This window comes from Dysidea avara, chromosome 9, assembly GCF_963678975.1.
Source record: "Dysidea avara chromosome 9, odDysAvar1.4, whole genome shotgun sequence".
Lineage (NCBI taxonomy): Eukaryota > Metazoa > Porifera > Demospongiae > Dictyoceratida > Dysideidae > Dysidea > Dysidea avara.
This window is the reverse complement of record NC_089280.1, coordinates 21,050,128-21,075,526: the sequence shown is the minus strand read 5'-3', so window position 1 is coordinate 21,075,526 and position 25,399 is coordinate 21,050,128. Positions and strand designations below refer to the sequence as shown.

The 25,399-nt window shown below is 37.9% G+C and overlaps 1 protein-coding gene across 1 annotated transcript in view; it reads left to right on the top strand.

The window, feature by feature from the left end:
* Positions 1 to 25,399, top strand: part of LOC136267333 (uncharacterized) — a 42,322-nt gene that overhangs the window by 9,372 nt on the left and 7,551 nt on the right. Inside the window, exons 4-18 of the mRNA XM_066062438.1 lie at positions 150 to 431; positions 580 to 798; positions 2,440 to 2,649; positions 11,282 to 11,509; positions 13,203 to 13,237; positions 13,291 to 13,323; positions 13,370 to 13,523; positions 13,816 to 13,906; positions 13,962 to 15,449; positions 15,502 to 15,647; positions 19,822 to 19,949; positions 20,004 to 20,126; positions 23,181 to 23,442; positions 24,218 to 24,359; positions 24,410 to 24,489. Coding sequence (XP_065918510.1) covers positions 150 to 431; positions 580 to 798; positions 2,440 to 2,649; positions 11,282 to 11,509; positions 13,203 to 13,237; positions 13,291 to 13,323; positions 13,370 to 13,523; positions 13,816 to 13,906; positions 13,962 to 15,449; positions 15,502 to 15,647; positions 19,822 to 19,949; positions 20,004 to 20,126; positions 23,181 to 23,442; positions 24,218 to 24,359; positions 24,410 to 24,489 — 3,621 coding nt within the window. The remainder of the gene's footprint in view (positions 1 to 149; positions 432 to 579; positions 799 to 2,439; positions 2,650 to 11,281; positions 11,510 to 13,202; positions 13,238 to 13,290; positions 13,324 to 13,369; positions 13,524 to 13,815; positions 13,907 to 13,961; positions 15,450 to 15,501; positions 15,648 to 19,821; positions 19,950 to 20,003; positions 20,127 to 23,180; positions 23,443 to 24,217; positions 24,360 to 24,409; positions 24,490 to 25,399) is intronic.

Below are 25,399 nucleotides of genomic sequence, written 5' to 3'. Positions count from 1 at the left end.
TTGTTTCAGTACATTTTATTGCAATGATCTCTACTATCTTATAGAATTCTTAATTTTTCTCATGTTTGTATCTGTGTGGATGTGCATGTGTGTTCTTGTAATTCCATAACTTTTCATGTGTACTTGCCACTAAGTACTTTTAATTATAGGGCCTCAAAAAGCTGCCAGTCGTGAGCATTTGACAAATTTTCAATCATTGTTTGCAGAAAAGTGGTATGATATCGGTTTAGAATTGTTGCACTCAAGAGATGAAACTTGTTTAAGATTAATAAAATCTAGCAAGCGTGAAAAAATTGAATGCTGTGCAGAAATGTTGGAGTTGTGGCTTGACAGACAACCTGATGCAAGTTGGAACCAGTTAATAGATGCTCTGAGGTCTCCTGGTATAGAACTGTTTGATGTAGCATCCAAACTTGAGGGAATGTTAATAGGTAAGCTAGCCATTTTCACATTATTGTAGTGTGCAAGTTGATTTGTGCATATCTGCAAATTTCCAAATTATGTATATATATATATTGAATAGAGCTAACTATTGTGTGGAGTGTAGTTGTGTATAGCGTAAATAACTTTGTTGCTTAGAGGAGAGTATGGGAGCTACAGAAGTGGATGAAAAAAGTCCATCAATAGCTACATGCAATGACAACAAATCTTCCATTGAAGATTACTCAACACATTATGATAATATGAGTGAAGACCTGGAGTTAGGGTCACGTGATGTTATTCCTGCAAGAGTATTACACAAAGCAGTAGAGTCTAGCAGTGTTAAAACTGTGGAGATACTAGTAAATGCACCTCATGGTATGTAACAACTTTTGATAATTGCAAAATTCACAAGTTATAAACCTTATAGTCCTATGCATGTAAAGCCATTGGTCACTTATACAGAGTTTGATTTGCTTGTAGCCAATTCATTTTTTTTTTGCATTATAAGAGTCAGCAAAGCACTTCTAAAGGCTACGTATTTATTTGATGCTCATGTTTGTGTACTGTAAAAATGGAAGGTTTCTCAGCATTGTGTTTTACAGCATTGAAATTTACGTGATCATGAAAATGCAGAAATCAGAGATAGTGCATGGTTTTAAAAAGTGATGTAGGTTGGTATGGAAACAATAATTGAGTGTGCCTGGCTAATATATTAATCACATCATTATAATGGCATGTGTAGCCAGTTTTATTGTAATTTCTAATCAATAAGTTTCATGGCAGAGAAAAGGTGGCCTGGGCACACAAGACTGCTGTGCCATAGCTATAGTCTTCTTTCCATATACACGTTTTTAAACCAGATGCATTCTCACAGCCACCTTTGAGCCAAAGCTTACCTTTATGGAAGTATAATACAGGCATTATTCAACCTTTATTTCTTACATACTGGTTGCTTTTTACCATTCAAATGATTTTTCTAACATGGGTGCATACAGACAAACATAGGTACATAATATAAAGTACACACACATTTTAAAGAAAACAGTTTTCAGTAAATCAAGATAGTGTAGCGACTCTACAAATTTTGTGCATCCATGCACTAAACAAGAGACATGATTATTAGAGGTGCACCGATAATCGGATCAGCTATAATATCGGCCACCGAAATGGTAATTTTTACCTATATCGGTATCGGTGCAGAACAGCAGGAGGACCGATATTGCTACCGATATTTATACAGTAACAATAATTTGTACATAAACGGATTGTGCATTGGTTTTCTATGTTATTCATGTGACTGTTTAGTGCCAGAGGCTTATTGTTCACTTTGAAACAAGCGCTACGCTACGAGAAGCCATATAAACACACGTGATTCTAGTGTTTGTTGCAGGAAACCTTAATACAGTCTTTACAAATGAAGCAGTTATGGAGTACCTTGTAATAATAAAAGGAAGGGTCACAGGATAACCAAGGAAACTTGCTGTACAAGCTTTCTCACAAGCCATTAGAATGCGGAGTAATGCAGAAATATCCGTTTAAGTCTTCATGGAAGTATACATAAAAATGTTTGTGGGTGCCTAATTGTCTGAATTGCACAATAGAAACTCAAGCTGTATACCACCACAGGCAGAGTATAGCAATGAATACATGCGCATGTTGTTGAAGGGTAGGTAAATGTACACTTTTAACTATAATGCAAATATCGGATCAACTATCGGTTATCGGCTTTTTTTGGTGGCATCAATATCGGATATCTGTACATGCCAAAAACCTATATCGGTACACCTCTAATGATTATATACCATAACTATACACGAGGAAAAATTCTTATGTACTTTGGCACTGAACAGATTATGACTATACAACTAAAGTACATGTAGCTATGGTATATATGCAATCATGTGTCTAGTTTTACTATGTATTGGTTGTAATATGTTATTAATATTAGTTACTATAGTCTGTACATGTTGAATAAAGCAATGTAGGTTGTACATAATTTAAATTTTTTTTACATAGAGGAGGGAATAGGAATTGCAGAAACAGACGAAACTAGTCAACCAGTAGCTGCATTTAATGATGACAAATCTTTTGTGGAAGACTCCTCATCGAAATATTGCAATGAAGACTTGCAGTTGGAATTATGTGACACCATTCCTGCAAGTGTGACTATATTACACAAAGCAGCAGAGTACAGCAATGTTGAAGTTGTAGAGGACTCACCTCATGGTATGTAACAGTAGAATTTGTGTTAGTGTGATTATTTTTTTTTGTCCACCAATATTTGATTTAAGCACCTGCGTGTAAGCAGGAGATCAATATTAATTTTTACTGTACTCTACAGTGGTAGCAGACTATATAGTGTCAGCAAACATATCTAAAAGTTAATTTACTGGCTTGCTTGGACAGAAAGAAATATTTTACCATATATGGCAGGTTATTTTCAAAGATTATTTGTGACCGGATTTCATATAACCCGGCTTCCACACACACAAAACTTACGTTTTTACCAGAAATGGATTGCTGGTCTAATACACTATCATGTTCCACTCTGTATTTCCTTCAGGACTGGCAAGTCTGGTTTCTGTAGCAGCTTTCGTCCGACCCTGTCAAAGCCACGAGTGGAAGATTGGTACCTTTAAATGGCCATGGCTTTGTTGTAATGGTGTGTAGTGAGCTGAGACTTCACAGAGAGCTCGCCAATAGTGTTCTCAATCAATTTGGAGTGATGTGATGGCCATGGAGGGCCATGGAAGGTCCAAACTTGGCCTCTGGATTCCATTCGTCTTCTTGCTCCATTTTATACTCCTATATTAAGCCCACCCACCACCCTCCGCCCCTATTACTACCACCTGTGATATTATTACCCGCTCGAAAAAAGCTGCCCAAAACAGGGCAAATTTTGGGTATCAGAAACTTATGCACCGACACAGTGATAGCTAGTAAATAGATAAATAATTGGTGCAAATTTTGTTTGCACAGCTGTAGGCACTGGGAAGTTACTACACAATGATTACTTAAAATCGCCATATCTCCTAACAAAGCTTTGTGTGTCGAAGCTGGGTTTTGTCAAATTCAGTCACATTTTTATTTTTGGATATTTTGAAAAGGGTACTTCTCTTCAAAAATAAATTCCCAATGCCTTTTGCTCTTCGAAATAAATTCCCACAATTAAAAGTAACTTGCCTTTGTGTAACTGGCGTGAACACATAATCACTCCACACTCATGTTTTAGCTCCGTAATAGTGATTGTAATGGTTAATCAGTATCATTACTGTGTCAAACAGCTGATCCCAGAACTGCTATTGTTGTTAAATTGATGCCATCTGCTGCAATTCTAGCATAGGCTTGATCAAACAGGGGGCTGATTAGAATTTGCTGCACTCAAGACTTCCCCAGTCTTCTCTCCAGTACATAGGGATTAGGATTACTCCATCAGTAAGTTAGTTGTTGGAAAGTAATCATGCATAGCTACCTTGTGACACGAATTTCCATTTATTTGAAATCCACCCACACTTTGAAATATGCACTCTTTGAAATTAGAACCTTAGATTTTGCCTCCTCCGCAAAATTTTCTACTTTGAAAATAGCCCGCTATATGGTATGCTCAGTGAAGTGGTGGCTAGTCTTACCATTGTGTTTTGTAACATCAACATGTACGCGCACACACACATACATGCACACACACACATGCGCGCGCATGCACACACACACGCACACACATGCATGCACACACACACACACACACACACACACACACACACACACACACACACACACACACACACACACACCACACACACACACGCACACACACACACACACACACAAAAAAGCAAAGCCTTCGTGGTCACGCTAGCAATGCTAGCGTGGTCATGCCTACCCAGTAAACCAGCACTGGGATACATGTACGCTACTCAGGTGCTAGGAGTCAGCACATGCAAATTCTCCTGTGGCAGGACTAGTACCACAGGAGTGTCCCACAGGTGAAGGTGTGGGCCACCTGGACCTTCACCCACTGTGTGAGACATGGACAGTTGGCATTTGCTTCCCCAGTTAATACAAGGTACCCATTGATGTTACAGCTGGGTGGGTATACACACACGACAAAATGCAGCAACACTGAAATTGGGGTAGTGGTATTGAAAGTGATGTATAGGGAAGTATGGGAAACAAAAAATCAAGTTTTTCTGGCTTAATCACGCATGTGTGACCATTTATAATAATTATTAAACTCACACCAGTAGTATTTGTGTACATGGTATTTTAACTGTTACAAACACACTGTCTCACATGTATTGAATGAATAGTATAGCCACAACTGAAGTAAGGCAGGCACAGTTCTGGGAGGGGAGGGGTTCACTGGTTTCTGGAAACCAGTCAGTTATTTTCAGTATCAAACAGTATGGTAGTACCGTTTAAGTAGGGATCCGGGTGAAAATTTCACGCACTGCCAAAAATTCTGCCTTTGAAAACCATCCTAGAGACATCTTATGAGACAAAAATCACCTTTACAGAATAATACTAGGCCATAGAATACATAATGCAGCATTAAATATAACAAAATACTTACAGGTGGCTGGATATAGAATTTTTTTAAATCGCCAAAACTCGAATTTTAGACTGACTGCCTGACTGCTTGACTGACTGACCACAGTTGCAAGCCTAGAGCAAACGAAGCAGCACATGGCCACCATTTTACGCCACAATAACAAATTCACCAGTGGGGTGTGTCTTTTGGGGTTCTGACGAGTGTGTGCCCTCTGCACCTTGTCTTTTCTTTTATCTTAATCAGGTGGCTTGTCCTCTTCTTCATTCAATGAAACCATATCAAGGCATAAATTTTCCGTATCAACACTTTCATAATAGATGCCATAACATTATTTAAGGTGCTTAAATACTACTGTATGGTACGGAGATACCGGTATTAGATAGCCACCTGTATCTTCACGATAGGTCACAGGATCATGCCCATTCTTTATTCTATGCATTATCAATTGAAACCACAATGACCACACCCCTTTTACGCTAGCTGTATTTATAACGGAATAGCTAGTGACCACACACCTTCAAGTTGGTAGGCTGACTCGGGATGCTCTAGTAATCAATCGAAACCATGATGACCACACCCCTTTTCAAACGCACATCTTTGCAGGCTAGTTGTTCGATACTCTAATACAGCAGTCACCCTAATAGAACAGTCACATATTCATAGCTAGCTGTATGCCTTTAATAACAAAAACTAAACAAACTAGTAAATTTTTTAAAAGTTATAAATTTAACAATGAAGTAGGGATCCAAACGATAAAAAGTAGTGAAACAGGAGATGAACGATGGTAACTAAGGCTGCAGCACAAGTTGTTGTCAGATCTTCAGTGCTGGTCACTGTAAAGCATTAATAATAAAAAAAATAATAAAAACCATTACATCATAGCTATAGGTGGGAAATCCCTACTTTGGCATTGAACACAAAATAATTGTTATACCATGCCAAAGTAGGAATTTCCCACCAAGCTGTGCTGTAATAGCTACCATCATTCATCTCTAGTTTTTATCGCTTGGATCCCTACTTCATTTTTAATTTTATAATTTTAATATACTAGTGACTATATAGCTATTTTAATACAATAAGTACGTATTTTACTACTAAAGTGATTACAATGTAAAATATAGTTTAGTGGTCAAATCTCATAAATTACTTCCCTCTGTCACGAAACCATGTAATACTGCTTCCCCAGTGCATTAAGCTGGTCTAAAGGAAATATTGTTTTTAGTGATTGAATATGTTGAAATTGTTGTTATGGTTTCATATAAGGTCTAGAATGGTAAATTTAGCTATGAAACAATGTAATGAGGTGAATTTTACTTCTTGCTAATTAATAGCTACATGGCTCAGGGTGGAACCTCATTTTTCGAAAAGGTATAGACCTGCCACTGTAATGGTAAAAAGGCTCCCTGGCTATGACCTTCCATGCATGGATAAAATAGCTGCTCTTCTATTTATCCAACTTGAAAGCAGTCAAAAATTTTCTAGAACCATCCCTGAAGTGGTAAATAAATGTCTACTGAAAACATAAGCATTTCATTACCATTTTATTAATATGATTCTTATACTCAATTTCTAATTTTTCTTGTATTTTTAGTTTACTTTCTTTGTAACAATTTATGCCAGCACATTCCCTATCAAAGGAAAAAATGACATCAGACATTATCATAAAATTAAATGTGCATCTAAACATGCACCCTGAGTATATTAGGGATAATAAATGTTTGCACTTTCATACAAAAAAAATAGTAACCAGCCTTACAATACCTTCATGGTACTTTGGCAACATTGGTTAGGTACAACCAAGCCTAAAAGTAACTTCTGGGATGCATCCAAGATGTTGTTTCAAATTTTAAAATAATCCATGGAATTTTCTACTAACTGCCTGACTGACTGACTCCCTACCTCAGTGATGCCTTCAGACAAATGTAACTCCTTAACGGCTAAGGGTACAGGCTTGATTGTTCAGCATCACTTTAGCCTGACAGATGCCTTTTGACATAACTGCAGTATGTACAATACATGCTTAATGGACTAACCTGTATCCTCCCTTGTGTCCCATTTATCTTTGCTGACAGCACAAGGTGTCAATTCACATCAGTGCCATGTGATGACTTTCCTAGGTTTGTATTGGGAATTATCCAAGTTTTCCGTTGTGACTGGATTGATTGCAGAGGTCCTTATCAGTTCTTCATTTGTAACAGGCTGAACATAGCTGAAAATGAAGTGTAACGGCCACTTCACTGTTTCAGTAGTTGATAATAATCGGGGTGCACATTCAGACAAAAGCACCATTCTTTCTTCTAATGTGGTATGCACAGGTTCACTAGTAATAATCATGTTACAAAAAAGTAATCAAACAAGTACAAGGAATAATTGGGAATTTTAAGTTTGGTTAGGGATCTAAGAAATGAAACAAGGAGGTCACCTACGCTTGAAGATATACTAGTGGACATTTAATGCCTATAATTCACTCATGGGTAGCTTATTATGTTGAGTGAAGTGATGTACATGCTGGGTATGTTGTAAAGAACTGTCTTGCATGAGGAGGGTATAATAGTTGCAGAAACTGACAAAAAGAGTCCACTGCTAGCCACATGTAATGACAACAAATCTTTTTTTGTGGAAGCCTCCTCAACATATGTGACCCAGTCTGGGAAAACCGGGCTTATCGCCTATTTAAAAGTATCGAGAAATGCCGGTTTTAAGTATTTAGTGTGTTGTAGCTCGCCAATGGTTGAAACTATGTGTACCAAATTTTCACACGTTTTACACCAATTCCTAACCTTCCTGAGCATCCACTGTGCAAGTAGCCAACAACTAAGTTTCCCGCCATTTTAGATAGTTTTTAAACCGAGGTTGACTATATCAGGAGAGCTGCAAGTTGGGTGGGAGGCGGGGGCCCTGGAAGGCGGGCAAGATGGTGTTCAAAAATTGAAAAGGAAGGCCAAGGGATGAATTAGGCCAAGTTTTGGGCCATTGAGGTCTCAAAACTGGCTAAAATGAAAGGAAATTCACAGCAGAGGTACTTATTCAACACCACAGAGCTGTACAGCCACATACAGTCACCCCCAGGCTAACCAGAGCTCCATTAAGGCCCCACACCGCACGTACAGATCGCCACTGGGCTTGGGGAAAGCAGCCAGCAAAACCAGACCACTCAAGTCTAGCTGATTTTGATTGTGGAATTAGATAGTTTATTCATGTAGCTTTGTGTCCTGGGTGAAAAATCGAATCTGCTGAGATGGGCGATAAGACCGGTTTTCTCAGACTGGGTCACATATTGTGATAAGACAGGTGAAGATCTGCCGTTGGAATCATGTGACACCATTCCTGCAAGAGCATTACATAAAGTGACAAAGTTTAGCAGCATTGAAGTTGTGGAGACACTAGTAAATTCACCTCATAGTATGTAGCAGTCAACCTAGTTTCTTGTTTTTGATATGTGATTTAAGTACATGTAAGCAGGGTATCATAATTATTCTAAATGACAGTGACAGCAGGCTACTGGCATTAAAAGGATCAGAAAAACATGAAGGATCATGTACATGCAGGCTTGCTTAGACAAAAAGAAATGCTTTGTGTACAGTAAAGTAGTTGCCCAACATTGTGCCTTGCAGCTTTAAAATCTGCACATGTGCAGAGGTAGTAGTGTTGAAAGTGATGTGCAAAGGTGGGTATCGCCTGGCTTAATCACATAAATAAAACCATTAATTTTTTTTCAATATTAAAATCATGCCAAATGTATATATGATTTTGCATTGTAAGTTTCAAACCACTATTTAGGCAATAATTTACCAAGTCAGTGCATGTAAAAATTGGTGCTAAAATTAACTTTTGATCCTTTTTATGTATTCCAAATGTTAAGACAATTGCATGGATATCACACTTCCTTCTTATTGCGGTTGAGGATATCACTTTATATATGCCAAGGGTGGTCTTATGGCAGGCTTTGGAGATTGTATATATCTAAACTACATTTTCTACAGTCTCAATTATAATTGTTGAAGAAAGAAGTTACATTGCATTATTATTATTTAGACTGTGTGTTTAAAGTGAATACATTTTTTAACTTCTAATACACAACACACATAGAATGTTCTAGAAAATTTTAAAACTTCCATTAGTAGAATGGCTAAATTACAAACTTATATGTGACCCAGTCTGGGAAAACCAGTCTTATTGCCTATTTAAAAGTATCGAGAAATGCCGGTTTTAAGTATTTAGTGTGTTGTAGCTTGCCAATGGTTGAAGCTATGTGTACCAAATTTTCACACGTTTTACACCAATTCCTTACCTTCCAGAGCATCCACTGTGCAAGTAGCCAACAACTAAGTTTCCCATGCACCATTTTAGATAGTTTTAAAACCGAGGTTGACTGTATCAGGCGAGCTGCAAAAGGGGTGGGAGGTAGGGGGCCTGGAAGGCGGGCAATATGGTGTTCAAAAATTAAAAAGGAAGGTGTAGGGATGAATTAGGCCAAGTTTTGGGCCATTCAGGTATCAAAATTGGCTAAAATGAATGTAAATTCACAGCAGAGGTACTTATTCAACACCACAGAGCTGTACAGCTACATACAGTCATCCCCAGGCTGACCAGAGCTCCATTAAGGCCCTACACCGCATACATGGATCGCCACTGGGCTTGGGAAAAGCAGCCAGCAAAACCAGACCACTCAAGTCCAGCTGATTCTGATTGTGGAATTAGATAGTTTATTCATGTAGCTTTGTGTCCTGGGTCAAAAATCAAATCTGCTGACATGGGCGATAAGACCGGTTTTCTCAAACTGGATCATATATGCAGAACTTTCATTGATAAAGTAGAAATCAAGGGAGGTGAATAAACTGGCAGTGGTGGCTCATTTTATGGATTTGTGCAGAGAGGTCACTGGTTGGAATCATGGACAACTTTTAAAGTTTCATGTGTATTTTTTTACTTCTTGGATTCTGGTGATTGTTTTATTAGGACATCCGAATCCATGATTTCTATGTTTTTGTGTTGTAACTCTGAAGCTGTTACTGCAGTTTCTTTTAAACCACTACTACAATCGTCAATCTGTGTTCAGACTTATTTTTCAAAGTTTTATTTTGTAGCTTTGATAAAAAATTGATATTTTTCAATGTGAACCCATGGTAAACATTTATCAAAACTTGGAGCATGAATTCATGTATATATTATATTCTTTACGTGTGCCAAAATGTAAAGGTGGTTATGTATTGGATTTATAGTGATTTTTGCAAAGTGTGCAAAAGGAAGAATGATCTAGGCACTTGTAAAGAAAAAGAATGAAACTTTGGCCACATATATCATAGCAAGTTTGCTCAAATAGTGTGTAACCCATCCTACTTGGGAACAGCTTCACTGTCAAAATGGTCTAATTTTGAGAGGGACCATGCAAAGAGCTACATATGTGTGAAAATCATGTTTCCCTTGGAATCCTGGCCGCACAAGATTTTCAGTACCATAACAATTCATACAGTGTTATCAATGATTGTAGACAATTGTTATTTCATAATACATCAATTTACTAATTGATGCTTAAATTTGTTACTCATAAATAAATACATTGTAGTCCTTTCCAGGGGCAGATTTAGGGGGTTCTATGGAGCCCCGGCCCCCTTTTTGAATAGCCTAAATATATTACTTGATGAGCTGCTGCCATGTTTTTCTCCAATTCACTTAGTTTATCAGTCAAAGAAGTACTCATTGCAAACCCTACTAGTGACAAAACACTCATTTTACCTTTCTTCACTGCAAAATCACTTGAAACTGTTACCCCAGGATCTTCATATGTAATTGGTGACTCTAAAAATGTATATCATTTTGATTGTTTAAAAACTATTGCAGTTACTTGTAAAGACTGTGTCTATGAATATATATCTTTCATTTTCACACATTGCTGTTTTAACATAATTACATGGACACATAAGAAATACATGCACCACCCCAATTTTCCCAATTACCGAATTTCAGGTTTGTACCCAAAGCCAGCCTGCAGCCAGCAGTATGTAGGTGTACACTTCTTTAAAAGTTAATATGGATATTACTAGTTCTTGTTTTGAAAATTCGGGTGAATTTGGTGTGACAACCAAACCTGGATAGGAATTTCACCATTTCCATTAGCATGGGAATTGTATGTGCATGCATGAAATTTGTATTATTGTTCTCTCTGTTAACAACACACTGCGATGGATTGCCAGCTTCTTTGGCTATACAACACCCTATCATGTATCTTGATATATTGCTTAATATGTGTAAATGAAGCTAGTGGGTGGAATGTTTGAGTATCATGTAAAAACCATGTTTGTTGCTTAGAGCCATTAGAGAAGGGGACAGGAGTTACAGAAGTGGATGAAATGAGTCTAATAGTAGCTGCATGTGATGACAACATATCTTTGATAGAAGACTACCTGACATATTGTGATACTATGGATAAAGACCTGCAATTAGAATCACATGACATGATTCTTGCAAAAGTATTACACAAAGGAATAGAGTGTTGCAGTGTTAAAGTTGTGGAGACACTGGTAAACTCACCCCATGGTATGTAACAGTTATTTTCTCAAACTATCATATAGTATAATAGTACTGTATATTAGGAGTCATGAAGGTTCGGGCTTTTCTGGCCAAAAATATCACCCAGAAACTAGCTTCACAATAACTTCATGTTGCCTTGGCAGTGTTGGTCAAGCCCAAAAAGTGTCTTCAGTACAATCTAAAATGCTTCCGAAAAAGTTGCTAATTTTATTTAGTGGAATTTTATACTTACTGATTGCTTGACTGACTGACTGCCTGACTGACTGCTTGACTGACTACCTGACTGACTGTCTGATTCCTTCAGACAAGCATAACTTGATAACAGCTAGGGCTATTCACTGTTCGATGTTGCTTCAGCCTGACAGGTGCCTTTTGGCACACTGCAGTATGTTCAATGTATGCTTCAAGGACTTACTTACCTGTGTTCTCCTTTGTATCCCATATGTATCTTTGCTAACAAAGCGAAGTGTTGATTCGCGGTAATGCCATGTGATGGCTTCCCTATCTTTGATGGGAATCTTTCGAGTTTTCTGTTGCGACTGTATTAATTGCAGAGGTCCTTCTCCTAGTATTCTTTGTTTGTAACACTCTGAACATAGCTGAAAATGAAGTACAATGGCTACTTCACTATTTCAGTAATTGATAGTTGGGGTGTGCATTCAGACGAAAACAATCATTCCATCCATTTTAATGTGGTATGTGCTGGTTCACCAGTCATAGTAATGTTATAAAAAATGTAAACAAAAAAAGCATAAGGGAAAATTAAGAATTTCAAGTTTGAATAGGGATCACAGAAATAAAAGTAGTGAAACAAGGGAGGTTGCCTACACCTGAAGATATACTAGTGGACATTTAATCCCTAATGTATATAGACTAAAGTATACCACATATCTTCAGGTGTAGGTGACCTCCCTTGTTTCACTACTTATTATTTCTTTGATTCCTTAAAATTCCTTGGTAAAATGCACACAAATCCAATTCCTTATATTTTCATGTAGACAGGAGATTATTAGAAATCAAAGAGACAGCAGACTATATTCTAGAATTATAAGGTTTAGCAATGCCTTGATATTTACAATTTATTCGCTTGCTTGGACAGAAAAAGATAACTGCCAGCCTTTCCCTTTTAAAATGTGGACACTGTTTCACACATAATATCAAGTTTGTGTACATAACCATGTAATGGCATGTATTCTATTATGATCATACCAATAGTGTATAAGTACGTACCATATCTTACTGCTGAATAGCTGCAGCTCATATAATATCCACCCCCAGATAGCAGCCTCATAAATTAATATCGTAAGAGCCACCCTTGGATAAGAGCCATGGCTTATAATTGAATATGCTGATGCAATACACAGAAGCCATGCAAAGGAGCTGTTTTCTTCTTGAAATAACATTTTTGAGTGAATTGAAGTATTGAAAGGATGATTAAACAAGGTCAATCAATCTAGATTCTATGTAAACACTACAAGATTGCTGCAAACCAAACCCATAGTAGCTGCCTTCCGATAGTAGCCACATACTTTTCCTTGCTGAAAGCTGAAAGTTAGCAGACCATTAACTAGTAAAATACAGTATGTGGTCTTTACATTGTCACAAATTACAACCAAGCACTATTTCACATGTGATGTGTATATTATGAGTGATATTGGTACTACATACGTAATTTTATGGTTATACATATCTTTTGCAGTGGATGTGACATATGTGGATCCTGAGAATGGATGGGTGAGTGACAACAAGTTTAATTGTCATGTGCTGTTTATATTTACCTGGTATAGAACGCCTTACATGTTGCCGCTGCTGCATTGGAGGTATAGTTGAGTATGTAAATTAAAACTGTGTATGGTAACACTTTAGTCTTTCGTTCCTGCATCCAATTACAAAAACTTACGGAAAATTATTTACCTGCTGTTCAAGAGAAGTGTTAATCCAACCACTCAAGATCTAAATGGCAGGACTCCACTGAATATTGCACTTTTGTCATGTTATGATCGTCTCACAGCTCTATTTGGTTAGGGATTATTTTTATATAGCATTTAAATTATGTGAAGAATTAACAGTTTAAATTTCTGTAATGAAATTGTAGTATGAGTTTATCCACTAGCCTAATTCTTGTTTGCTCCTTAGCAATATTGCACAAATCTTCAGTTCAGTAATACATGTATATTGGAGTTGTGCATAGCAATTGTTTTGTGGTTTGAAAGTGTTGGCAAATATTTTTGCAAACAGTGTTTTTTACTTTTTCATTTTGCAGTAAACAATTGGTAACTCAGTTTTGTATCATGTCCCTCACTTTCCTGCAGAATTGTTACAGAAGATATGGAACAGCAGATCAACTGACTATATTGAAACACAGAATGTACCTATTTACATACACAAAGAACTTCTCCAATGGTATGCAATATTTTTTGGTAGTAGTTCGTATGTAGTATCAGTGGTATGTTACTAGGGCTATTGAGTTAGATTTTGAAGAGATGGTACACCAGATCTTACTGATGAATCCCAAATTGAGCCGAGGCAGCAGACCAGATGCAACAAAGGCAAATAGAAGAAATAGTTTGCTAGGAATAAGGGAAGATGGATGGAGTGCCTTTCACTTAGCTACTGAGCAGAAGTGTGTAAATGCATTTAGAGCATTACTTGCCTTCTCAGGATTTACACTAACAGAAATTGTTAACTTTTGTCCTAAAGGAAGTGAACAGAGCCGTGGAGAAAAAGTTACACCACTTTCATCAATTTTGATAAATTATAATGATGATGCTAATCCAATGATGGACATATTAATAGAATTTGATAAGAATTATAGAGAGCATGGTAACTTTCCAATCACTAATGTGGATCTTTCTTACACTTACATTGGCAACATGTTGTCTCCAATTATTTTTAGGCTCAAAAGTATAAGAACTTTAAGTGCTAGTAATATGCAACTGAGTGATTTGCCTTTTGACAAATTGTCACATTATTCACAAATTCTTACTCAATTGGATATTTCTAGTAATAACCTTAGCTACTTGCCAGATGAATTATTCACTTGTTTACATTTAGAGCATTTAAATGTTTCATACAATCCACTTGGATGTCTTCCAGAAAATTGGTGGAAGTCTCGCAGTCTATGCCACTTTTGTGCAAGCTCCACAAACCTTAAAGAAATATTTTCGACTAAGTTCTCCAATGAATTACCTACTTCTTTTGTGGAGTCTCAGGGATATGCTAAGCCTGCGGTATATCAAAGGCCTATCAGAGAGATATCTCAATTAGCTGTTTTTAAAGATGGAAAAGTTTCAAAGTTAAAAGATTTGATATTGAATGAAAACAGCATATCAGAATTTCCACATTGCTTTGCTTGTATCTTTCCTCAGTTAGAAATCTTAGATCTGTCAAAGAACAAATTGACAACAGCTTGTTGTATACAAGAGTTGCCAGCTGCACTAGTAAAACTGGATTTAAGCTACAACCGGTTGTCTTCAAGTGACACAGTACCTTTTGTCATCTCCCCTGTGTGCAGCTGCTTTGCATCACAAAGTGCATTAGCATGTGGTCATATGTTGCACTGTGAACTGCCACGGCTACAAGAACTGTGTCTTTCACACAATCGCAACCTGAATAAACTAAACTTCACTTGTCTACCATCAGATAATTTGGTACTTACTTTGCATGAAAATGATAACACTGAACATGTCTTTTTCCCTAATCTCACAAAATTGGAAGTCAATAATTGTCAATTGCGAGATTCACCTTGTCATCTCGATCTTATGTCAAAGCTATGTTCACTGGATATAAGTGACAATCCTATCCGCAACATTCCTTTAGAAATTTGTAATTTGGAAGGATTAGAGGATTTTAAATACAATAATATACTCGATGAATTACTCTATGAACTTGATCAACGCAAAACAGTAACTGCAAAAAGATATTTCTTAAAGTTTTATAAAGATGAGTAAGTAGGTATATGTGGGAGAGTACTGTGTATTTACAGTTGTTGTTTCTAGAGCTGTTAGTGACCCATCTGTTAGACTTATGTTTGTGGGGCTGAGTGGACGAGGCAAGTCAACTTTGCTACGTCACTTAAGATGGGCTGGTAATATGGCAACAGTTCCTGTTGGGTGGAGGGATAGAATGAACCAAGAGGATTGTGGTAAGAATCATTATGCATCAACTGTTTTGCATATTGGATTTTTATTAGCTAGATATTTTACCATATAGCTGGGTTTGCTACATATATTTGTCTCAGGGTTTTTAAATGAACGTGGGGCTGAGATGACTGTTAGACAGGCTTGTTTGTGTGATCTTTATCTCTTTTTATCAAACTGGTAAAACAGGTTATCAAACTGGTAAAACAGGTATACATAATGTAGTACGTAGTAATAGGAATCACAAGAGTTTGCAATTTCCTATCAAAACACTTAATTTGATTTCTTTCAAACAATAAAAGGTTTGAGCTACAGTTTTTAAGACTGATTTTCAACTTAGTTTACCATTTTGGTGGTGACAAAATATTGTACTTGTAAAATTCTAAACTTGCGTGTAACTCAGCCTGATCTGTATGAAAATTGGAAAATAAATGTGCTGCAATTGATGTAGATACTCTAATAGAACAGTCACACATACGTATGTAGAAATGTATCCAGCAATGTTAAAAAAGAGGATTCAAACCAAACCAGGAACCACCGTGCCTAATTTTCAAAGCCTTAACCACACTTTCACCTCTAAAAGTTGTCCACTTACTTTAGTTTTTACATTATACATAAATGTTCTAGTTTAAAGGTGTGTTTTTAGTTTAATAGTTCTAGTAATGAAAGCTTTAGGAACATTATCTGTACGACTGGAGCATAGGTGGATTTACAAGAAATTCAAAAATCACCAGAATGGTAGTGTTTCCAGAAGGTAAGAAGGGACTGAATATGCAGTAGAAATAGTAGTCAACTGAATGTTTTATTAGGGTATGTGATTGCTCTGTTAGTGTATCTTGGTCATAGTATATTTAAACTCATTTACTCAATAGCTTTATGGTGTGCAGTCTTCGCATTTAAAGTGCAACTATAAAATCTTTGTCTTGTAGGTACCTGTTGGTCTTCTATGCTTTAATAGAGTGTAAATTTTCAGTCTGTTTTTGATGTGAGAGTTTCTTTAAAATGTAAGGATGGCAAGAGAAGGGTTATGGAGGATTTTTACCCTCCTCAGATCCATATCATGCAGCACGGTAGTACTGTATATTAGGGATCATGGAAATTAAATTTGGGTTTTTGTAGCTAAAAAAATCACCCAAAAACCAACTTCACAATACCATCCTGGTGCCTTGGCAGTATTGGCTAGGTATAACCAAGCCCAAAAGTGCCTTCAGTATGATCCTAAAGGCTTTCAATAAATTGCTACAAAATTTAAACAAAAAGCTATTCAGTAGAATTTTCTGCTGAATAACTGCCTGCTTGCCTGCCTGCCTGCCTGCCTGCCTGCCTGCCTGCCTGCCTGCCTGCCTGCCTGCCTGCCTGCCTGCCTGCCTGCCTGCCTGCCTGCCTGCCTGCCTGCCTGCCTGCCTGCCTGCCTGCCTGCCTGCCTGCCTGCCTGCCTGCCTGCCTGCCTGCCTGCCTGCCTGCCTGCCTGCCTGCCTGCCTGCCTGCCTGCCTGCCTGCCTGCCTGCCTGCCTGCCTGCCTGCCTGCCTGCCTGCCTGCCTGCCTGCCTGCCTGCCTGCCTGCCTGCCTGCCTGCCTGCCTGCCTGCCTGCCTGCCTGCCTGCCTGCCTGCCTGCCTGCCTGCCTGCCTGCCTGCCTGCCTGCCTGCCTGCCTGCCTGCCTGCCTGCCTGCCTGCCTGCCTGCCTGCCTGCCTGCCTGCCTGCCTGATGCCTTCAGGCAAACGTAACTCGATAATGGCTAAGGCTATGGGCCTAATTGTTTCACTGTTCGATGTCGCTTCATCCTGAGACGTGCCTTTTGGCATACCGCAGTACATACAATGCGCGCATCAGGGACTTACCTTTGTCCTCCTTTGTGTCCCATTTCTTTTTGCTGACAGCCCAAGGTGTAAATTCGTGGTAGCGCGATGCATGGCTTCCCTGCAGTACATTTGTAAACAGGGATTGTCTGTATTTTTTGTGGTGACTGGATTGATTGCAGAGGCGATTCTAATACTGTTCTTCATTTGTAGCAGTGTGTAATAGGGCTGAACATAGCTGAAAGTGAAGCGTAATGGCCACTGCACTTTCAAGGCAGTAATTGACAGTTTTTGATAGTTGGGGCACGTGAATCATCATATTTTTTGTGGTGACTCAGTGGATTGATTGCAGAGGTGCTTCTTCTACTGTTTTATGTTTGTAGCACTGTGTAACGGGCTGAACATAACTGAAAGCGAAGCGTAATGGCCGCTGTAGTTTCAAAGCAATATTTGATAGCTGGGGTATGCGTTCAGATGAAAACATCATTTCTTTTTATGTGATATGTGTGGGTTCACTAGTTATAATAATGTTACAAAAAAGTAAACAAACAAGTGTAAGGAAAAATTTGGAATTTTAAGTTTGATTAGGGATCATAGGAAAAAAAAAGTTGGGAAACAAGGGAGGTCGCCTACACCTGCAAATATATTAGTGAATATTTAATCCCTAATTCAGTCTATACCCAAGACCAAGACTGAATTAGAGATTAAATGTTCACTAGTATATCTTCAGGTGTTGGCAAGCTCCCTTGTTTCACTACTTATATTCCTTTGATCAAACTTTATAAGTTTTCCTTGTACTTGTTTGTTTACTTTTTTGCCATTATTATGACTGGTGAACCTGCGCATTCCACATTAGAAGAAAGAATGTCACCAGGCTTGTTGTTTTTATCTGACTGTGTGTCCCAACTATCAATTACTGAAATAACAAAGTGGAAATTATGTTTCATTTTTAGCTATGTTCAGCCTGTTACATGGCATTACAAATGGAGAACATTACAAGAAGGACCATTCCAGTCACATTGAAAAACTTACCAATACAAATGTAGGGAATAAATCACGCGATGCTACCACAAATTGATACCTTGCACTGTCAGCAAAGATAATGGGACACAATGGAGGACACATGTAAGTCTCTGAAGGATGCATTGTATGTACTGCGGTATGCCAAAGAGCACCTGTCAAGCTGAAGCAACGTTGAACAGTTCAAAATCCATCCCTCCTGGAGGAGACTGAGTGTGGCCCCGACTAGACATTGGGTGACTTGCAGTTCGAATCCTGGGGTGGGAGGGATTTTTTTTTCCTTACTTTGGCCCCTTTTCTGTTACACCTTTTCAGCTATAAGCCACTAAGTCTAAGTCCTTGCAATTAGGTTAGGTAATCCTAAGGCTGCAGCACATGTTACTATCAGACCTTCAGTGCTGGTCACTGTAAAGCGCTAATAACAATAAATACTTTAGGTTTAAGGAAGAAAATCCATCCCTCCTGGAGGAGACTGAGTGTGGCCCCAACTAGACATTGGGTGACCTGCAGTTCGAATCCTGGGGTGGGAGGGATTTTTTTCCTTACTTTGGCCCCTTTTCTGTTGCACCTTTTCAGCTATAAGCCACTAAGTCTAAGTCCTTGCAATTAGGTTAGGTAATTCTAAGGCTGCAGCACATGTTACTGTCAGACCTTCAGTGCTGGTCACTGTAAAACGCTAATAACAATAAATACTTTAGGTTTAAGGCAGAAAATCCATCCCTCCTGGAGGAGACTGACTGTGGCCCCGACTAGACATTGGGTGACCTGCAGTTCGAATCCTGGGGTGGGAGGGATTTTTTTCCTTACTTTGGCCCCTTTTCTGTTACACTTTTTCAGCTATAAGCCACTAAGTCTAAGTCCTTGCAATTAGGTTAGGTAATCCTAAGGCTGCAGCACATGTTACTGTCAGACCTTCAGTGCTGGTCACTGTAAAGCGCTAATAACAATAACAATAACAGTAAAAAAAAATCAAAATAGCCTGTAGGTTTAGCTGTTATTGGGTTATGCTTATGTGAAAGCATCAGTCTGCCTGTCAGTCAGTTAGTCAGTAGAAAATTCCACTGAATAACTGAAAAAAAATTAGCAACTTATTGGGAGTATTTCAGGTGGTACTAAAAGCATTTTTGGGCTTGGCTATACCACAGTGCCACGAAGGTATTGTGAGACTGGTTTATAGTCATTTTTTGTGAGTAGGTGCAGACCTCCATGATCTCTAATATACAGTACTACCATACTGCAAGTGCAATGAGTTTACATATTTTGCTGCTTGTAAGGTACACAAATCCATATATGTAAGCCACACTGTAAGGAAAGTACTACTGCTGTTATATGATTTAACAATATATTTTCTACTGTTCAGATGTTCAACATACTATTGGAGTTGATCAAGATGTTTGGTATTATTCAAGATCACAGGATGAACCAGTGAGAGATGAAAATAATCGACACAAAATAATATCATTTTACACATGGGACTTTGCTGGACAGGTAAACCTTGTTGTGTATTTCAAATACAAGTTATATACATATCTGTAAATCTAGGAGGAGTATTATGCTACACACCAGTGTTTTCTTACCAGAAAGGCTTTGTATGTGATTTGCTGGCGTGTAACAGATAGTATAAAAGGAGTAATGGAACTGAAAGAATGGTTATTGAGCATCCAGGTAGACAATTGCATATGTCATATTTGTTATTACCAACAGTGGATCCAGTGGATTCCAAGGGTTCCATGGAACCCATCTTTGTGAGAAGAGCCTTACCATTCTAATCAAAGTATTTAAATTTGGTGAAGTTAGAACAGTTATTGTTGGCAAAAACTCATTTTATCTGCTTTTGTTGCAAATATCATTTGAAAACTGCTGCAGAACCACCATCTTAAGTATTAAACACCTCTAAAATAATTATCATTTGTTGATAATAACACTTTGTAATCAAGACAAATGATATGATCAAGACACAGTGTGCTGTGTCATGTGGCCAGAAAACTGGTACAGTATATTACCAGGAAGAATATTTTTACACATATTTAACTTAATGTTCCCTTCTACAAATGAGATGATTTTGCACTGCAACCATCTAGTCTGGCAATGCCTACCCCTTCACATAGAGAGGAAGGGGTCACTCTAGCAATATAGAGTTGTAGCAATGTAATTAAACAGTGATGTCACAATAATGGCAGTAAGAATGGCACGCTTCACATGCATAGGAAGTAAATAATACTAGTTGAAGCACCGCCATGAGTGCAATATGGAAAAAAATGTTAGAGTGTCCATCTCCTTTATGTGAAGGGGCAGGCATTGCCAGGCTACCATGTGCCTTCCACCTTTGGCACCTTACATACCAAATTTGAGATATAGTAGAGTGGCATAGTGCGAATTGTGAGAATAGCATGAAACTTTCCATATCAATTGTACTCCTAATGACATTCATTTTTTGATATAGTGTCATCACAGATTTGATCTTTGGTGACCTTTGTAGTCATTTTTGTGCTGATTTCTGTCTTATCTCCCTAAGGAATTGTTTCACCCTGTTAAAACATAATCCAAATTAAAGATGTTAATCTAAGAGTTTTGTTTGAAGTAAATAGCTTATTGCACTCCAAAGTTATGATCATTTTTAGTCATAAAATTCTGTGTCCTTGGGATGTAAATTACCAATGGGCAGGTAACTTTATGTATATGTTAAAGCATTGCCGCAAGTACTATATGAAAAATAAAGCACAAGGTGCACGGCTGAGATGCTAATAAAGCACGAGGCGAAGCCAAGTGCTTTATTAGCATTGAGGCCAAGCGAGGCCAAGCAAGGCCAAGCGAGGCCAAGCGCCAATGCTTTATTTTTCATATAGCATGAGTAAGGCAATGCTTTAAATGATTTATGGAACTTTCTAGTCGTGTACACTAGGACTCGTAATTAACACGCGTTGCACGAATTATTAGTAGCCTGAATGCACACAAACTAGTTTAAAAAAGTAACTCACACGTAGTTCACCATAGTTTGGCATAGTAGATGTTCATCGCATATTTTGGCAGGTTTTGGTCACATCCCACAATCGATTCTATTGTGACACATGGTGAAGTATTTCCATGATATCTTCAGGATTTGTCCATTTACATTAACAAACGTAACAGCAACGCTACCTTCTCCGACCCATCATCAAAGCATTTAGGCATGTCTATAAAAGCAATCCAGTGGTAGAACTCGTATTGGCTGGGATGATCGACCATTCGGCGTGCTGCTTGACCCACTAAAAATATTTCAAAATCTTTTCGTTCAAATGTCTGACACAATATTTATGGTCAATTAAATTTTCACTATACATTTCCTATGGGGAAGCCATAAAGTGCTAAATCATTTCCCGATTTTTTCATGGAGCTAAATTACATATGTCTGTGTTGACACTTTTACTGTCACCACTAATCATCTGGTTGGCTGAAATTTTCTTGAGAAAAAAATCCACTTTTAGCTGTTTTTCAGGATCCAGTTCAACTTGTACATACTATAATACAAGTGATCATAACTTTGGAATGAAACTACCTATTGACTTCAAATAAAACCAAGTAGTTTCTTTCAACAATACATTTAATTTGAAACTATGTTTTAATGAAGTAAAATAATGCCTCAGGGAGATTGACGAATTTTCAATGTATTATGGCCATAAAGATTACCAAAGGTCTGGCACTATATTAAAAATTAATTTCATTGGAAGCACAGTCTGTGTGTCAAGTTTGTCTTTTCTCACAAAGTGTACAAAATCACCATACTTATTTATGTGCTATGCGGCCACTCTATACTAATATGCATATGAGCCCTCAAAGTTGAGTATATATTGTTCGTGTTTTAGGGGCTTGGATTTATCTTCTTCTTTTCACACATTGTACAAAAGTTATTATAAAACACAAGCTCATAACTCAATTGTCTTAAAATTTGGTGTACATTATGGTTATTCAGGTACTAAATAAGTTTGGTGTGAATTCAATAAACACTATCAGAGTTATGGATGACTATTTGTGTAGAAGACAATAATTTGTCATACTTACAGGGTAAACCACTTATGAGAATAACTTAAAAATCAGTCTGTATATAGATTAACCATCATACCTTTGTGGTTTAACAATGCAAGTGACAGCTACAAAGAAAACCAAACTAGTGTTGAATAGCAGGGTTGAAATGCTCTAATAAAACAGTCACTGAGAAGGTACACCAAAAAGCTGTCCAGGATCCAAACCAAGGACCTTCACACTTAAGCATCCAAATCGTGAACCACTGAACCAATACCGTTAGTTGCTCAACTGTCATTATTGCATCTGTAGATAAGAAGAAATGTGGATGAAAACAAGCCTCAAAGCCAGTCAATAGGACCATATAACACAAAAAGCAGTGAAATCCATCCAAAACCTGCCAAACTGTGAACAAGGTGTAGCCTTCAAACCTTGAACTTAAAAAGATGTGAATCAAAGATGGTAGCCAAGAAATGGCTGCATTGATGTTAATGCTAATAATGGCCATGTGCTATTAAATTAACATCATTGCAGCTGGCCACCACCTTGATTTCACAACTTTAAAATCCAGGCTTTTTATCACTTCAAATCCTTCTAAGATTTAATAGTAAATGAACAACTATATAGAGTTAGCTATACTAGTTATCATCATGCCTCAGAGGGGAACTCTTCCTTTTAGTAGTCTGGATGTGTCACTGTTTGTAATGATTGTTTTTTCAGGCTAAAGCTAAAGACGCTGCAGTTGTTATTGTTGGTACTCATGTGGATAAGATTTTACGCAGACAACGTATACAAGTGTGTGAAGATCTCCACAAGTTAATACAGACAAATTACTGCAGTGGTTCACCATACTATCCTGATATTAAGGGAATAAAGTTTGTCGCTTGTCCTGATAGTGGTCAAAGTAGGACAGATTTGCAACCTATTATTGAGCTCCGCAAGTATCTCTATGATATTGCATCTTCAATGATGGTTACTATAGGTAGGTTTATCATCATTTGTGATGTTGATGTATGTGATATATATTGCATTACCACGGCATGTACAATGAATTTGTACACAAGATTCATTCATCCCTCTCTTTCCCTCCAATTGACCAAGTAATGTAGTTTGTAATTTGTGTTCATGGAGAAGCTATGATAAACAGCAAAGCTGAAATAGACATGCATGTGTGTACAGGCAGTCAAACAGACAGTCAGACACAGGTACACAGATACAATGACACAATACCACAAAGGCACTGTATATTGTTATGGATGATCTCAAGTCATAGAGTGTAGATGTAACTTTTGTGTATATTTACATCGTAATCTATTACTTGCCAAAGGGTTTGCATTTATGTCAATGTTGCTTTTTTACATGCATATTGACCGCACATGTTTTAAAATGATATCTGTATTGTAGTAAAGTACATAAGACAAGTAAATTTGATTATTGGTCAAATGAATATCTTAAAAATACCTCACTGTTTCAACAGTAATTAAGCTTAGAGGAGGTACATGAATTTTTAAATGTAATTATTTTAGGGAGAGCAAATGAAAGTTCATAGTATATATACCGGTATACATAATATATAATAATTAAGCAATCGAAATGTGTTGCATCATAAATGGATAGTTAATGTATGCAAAAACTGCAAGGCCTACAAACAATATGATAAGGCTTCCCATGATATTGCCTAGGCAATATGCAAGTTAAACCCTAAGTGGTGCCTTTGAATGCCTACGCTATATTACTTTGTGTTGTTTCTCTTATAGACTCAAGGTATCCTAAATTAAAGTTAATTGATCAAAAGATTCCTAGGAAATACAAAACACTTCAAGAGTTCATACTAGCAGAAGCAGCATCCATTAGAAGACACAAACAGCCACCAATAGTGAAATTTAATGATTTACAAAAGTTTGTTGCATCTCAAATATTCGGTGTTATTTAAACATGTAATGTGTTAGGAAGCTGCAGACTATCAAGGAATTACAAGCTATGGATAAGCAGGAACTCTATTATAGTTTGCTGTATTTAAAGGACAATGGTGTGTGTGTGTGTGTGCGCGCGCGCGTGCGTACGTACATGCTGTGCAGGCATGTGTGTATGTGCGTGTGTGTGCATGTTGTGCAGGTATGTGTGCGTGCGTACGTGTGTGTGTGTGTAATTGGTGTCGTTATTGTTTCTTTGAGCATGAAACTTTACTCACAATGCTCCGGTCTACCCAGCTTTTTAAATGGGGACCTGGTGGCCTGGTGTCAACTGGGAAAGTAGCCCACCCAGCTGTAACATCAATGGGTACCTGGTATTAACTGGGGAAACTGTCCATGTCTCACACAGCGGGTAAAGGTCCAGGTGGGACTTCAAATACCCACACCTTCACCTGTGGGACATGTGGTACAGCCTCCTGTAGGTTACTAGTCCTGCCCAAGGAGGATTTGTCTACCTAGCACCTTAGCACACAGGTGTCTGGTTCACTGGGTAGGCATGACCATGTTAGCACAGCAGCTGAAGGCTTTGCTTTTTTTGCTTTTGTGTGTTATGTGTGTGTTAACCATGTCTTGCACAACATGTAAAGTTCACCTACTTTCACCTTCACCTGGTACAGCCTCCTGCAGTTGACTCCTAGCACCTTAGTGGCGCACAGGTGCCTCTCTGTTTCTGAGTAGGTGTCACTGTGTATATAGCAACCAAAGTTCTAGTGTTTTTTGCTTTGCATATGTACGTAATGTGTGCATGTGTGTGTGAGTGTGTTGTATGTGTTTGTTTATTTAATTTTACAGCATACATACAAGGGTACAATTACAAATATATATGATAGAGATAAAAATATGCTGGCAACCTGTGCCAGTAGCCTGAATTACTTTAAATAGTATATTTAAATATGAAGTAGGGATCCAAGTGATAAAAAGTAGCGAAAGATGGTATTACAGTATAGCTCAGTGGGAAAATCCCTA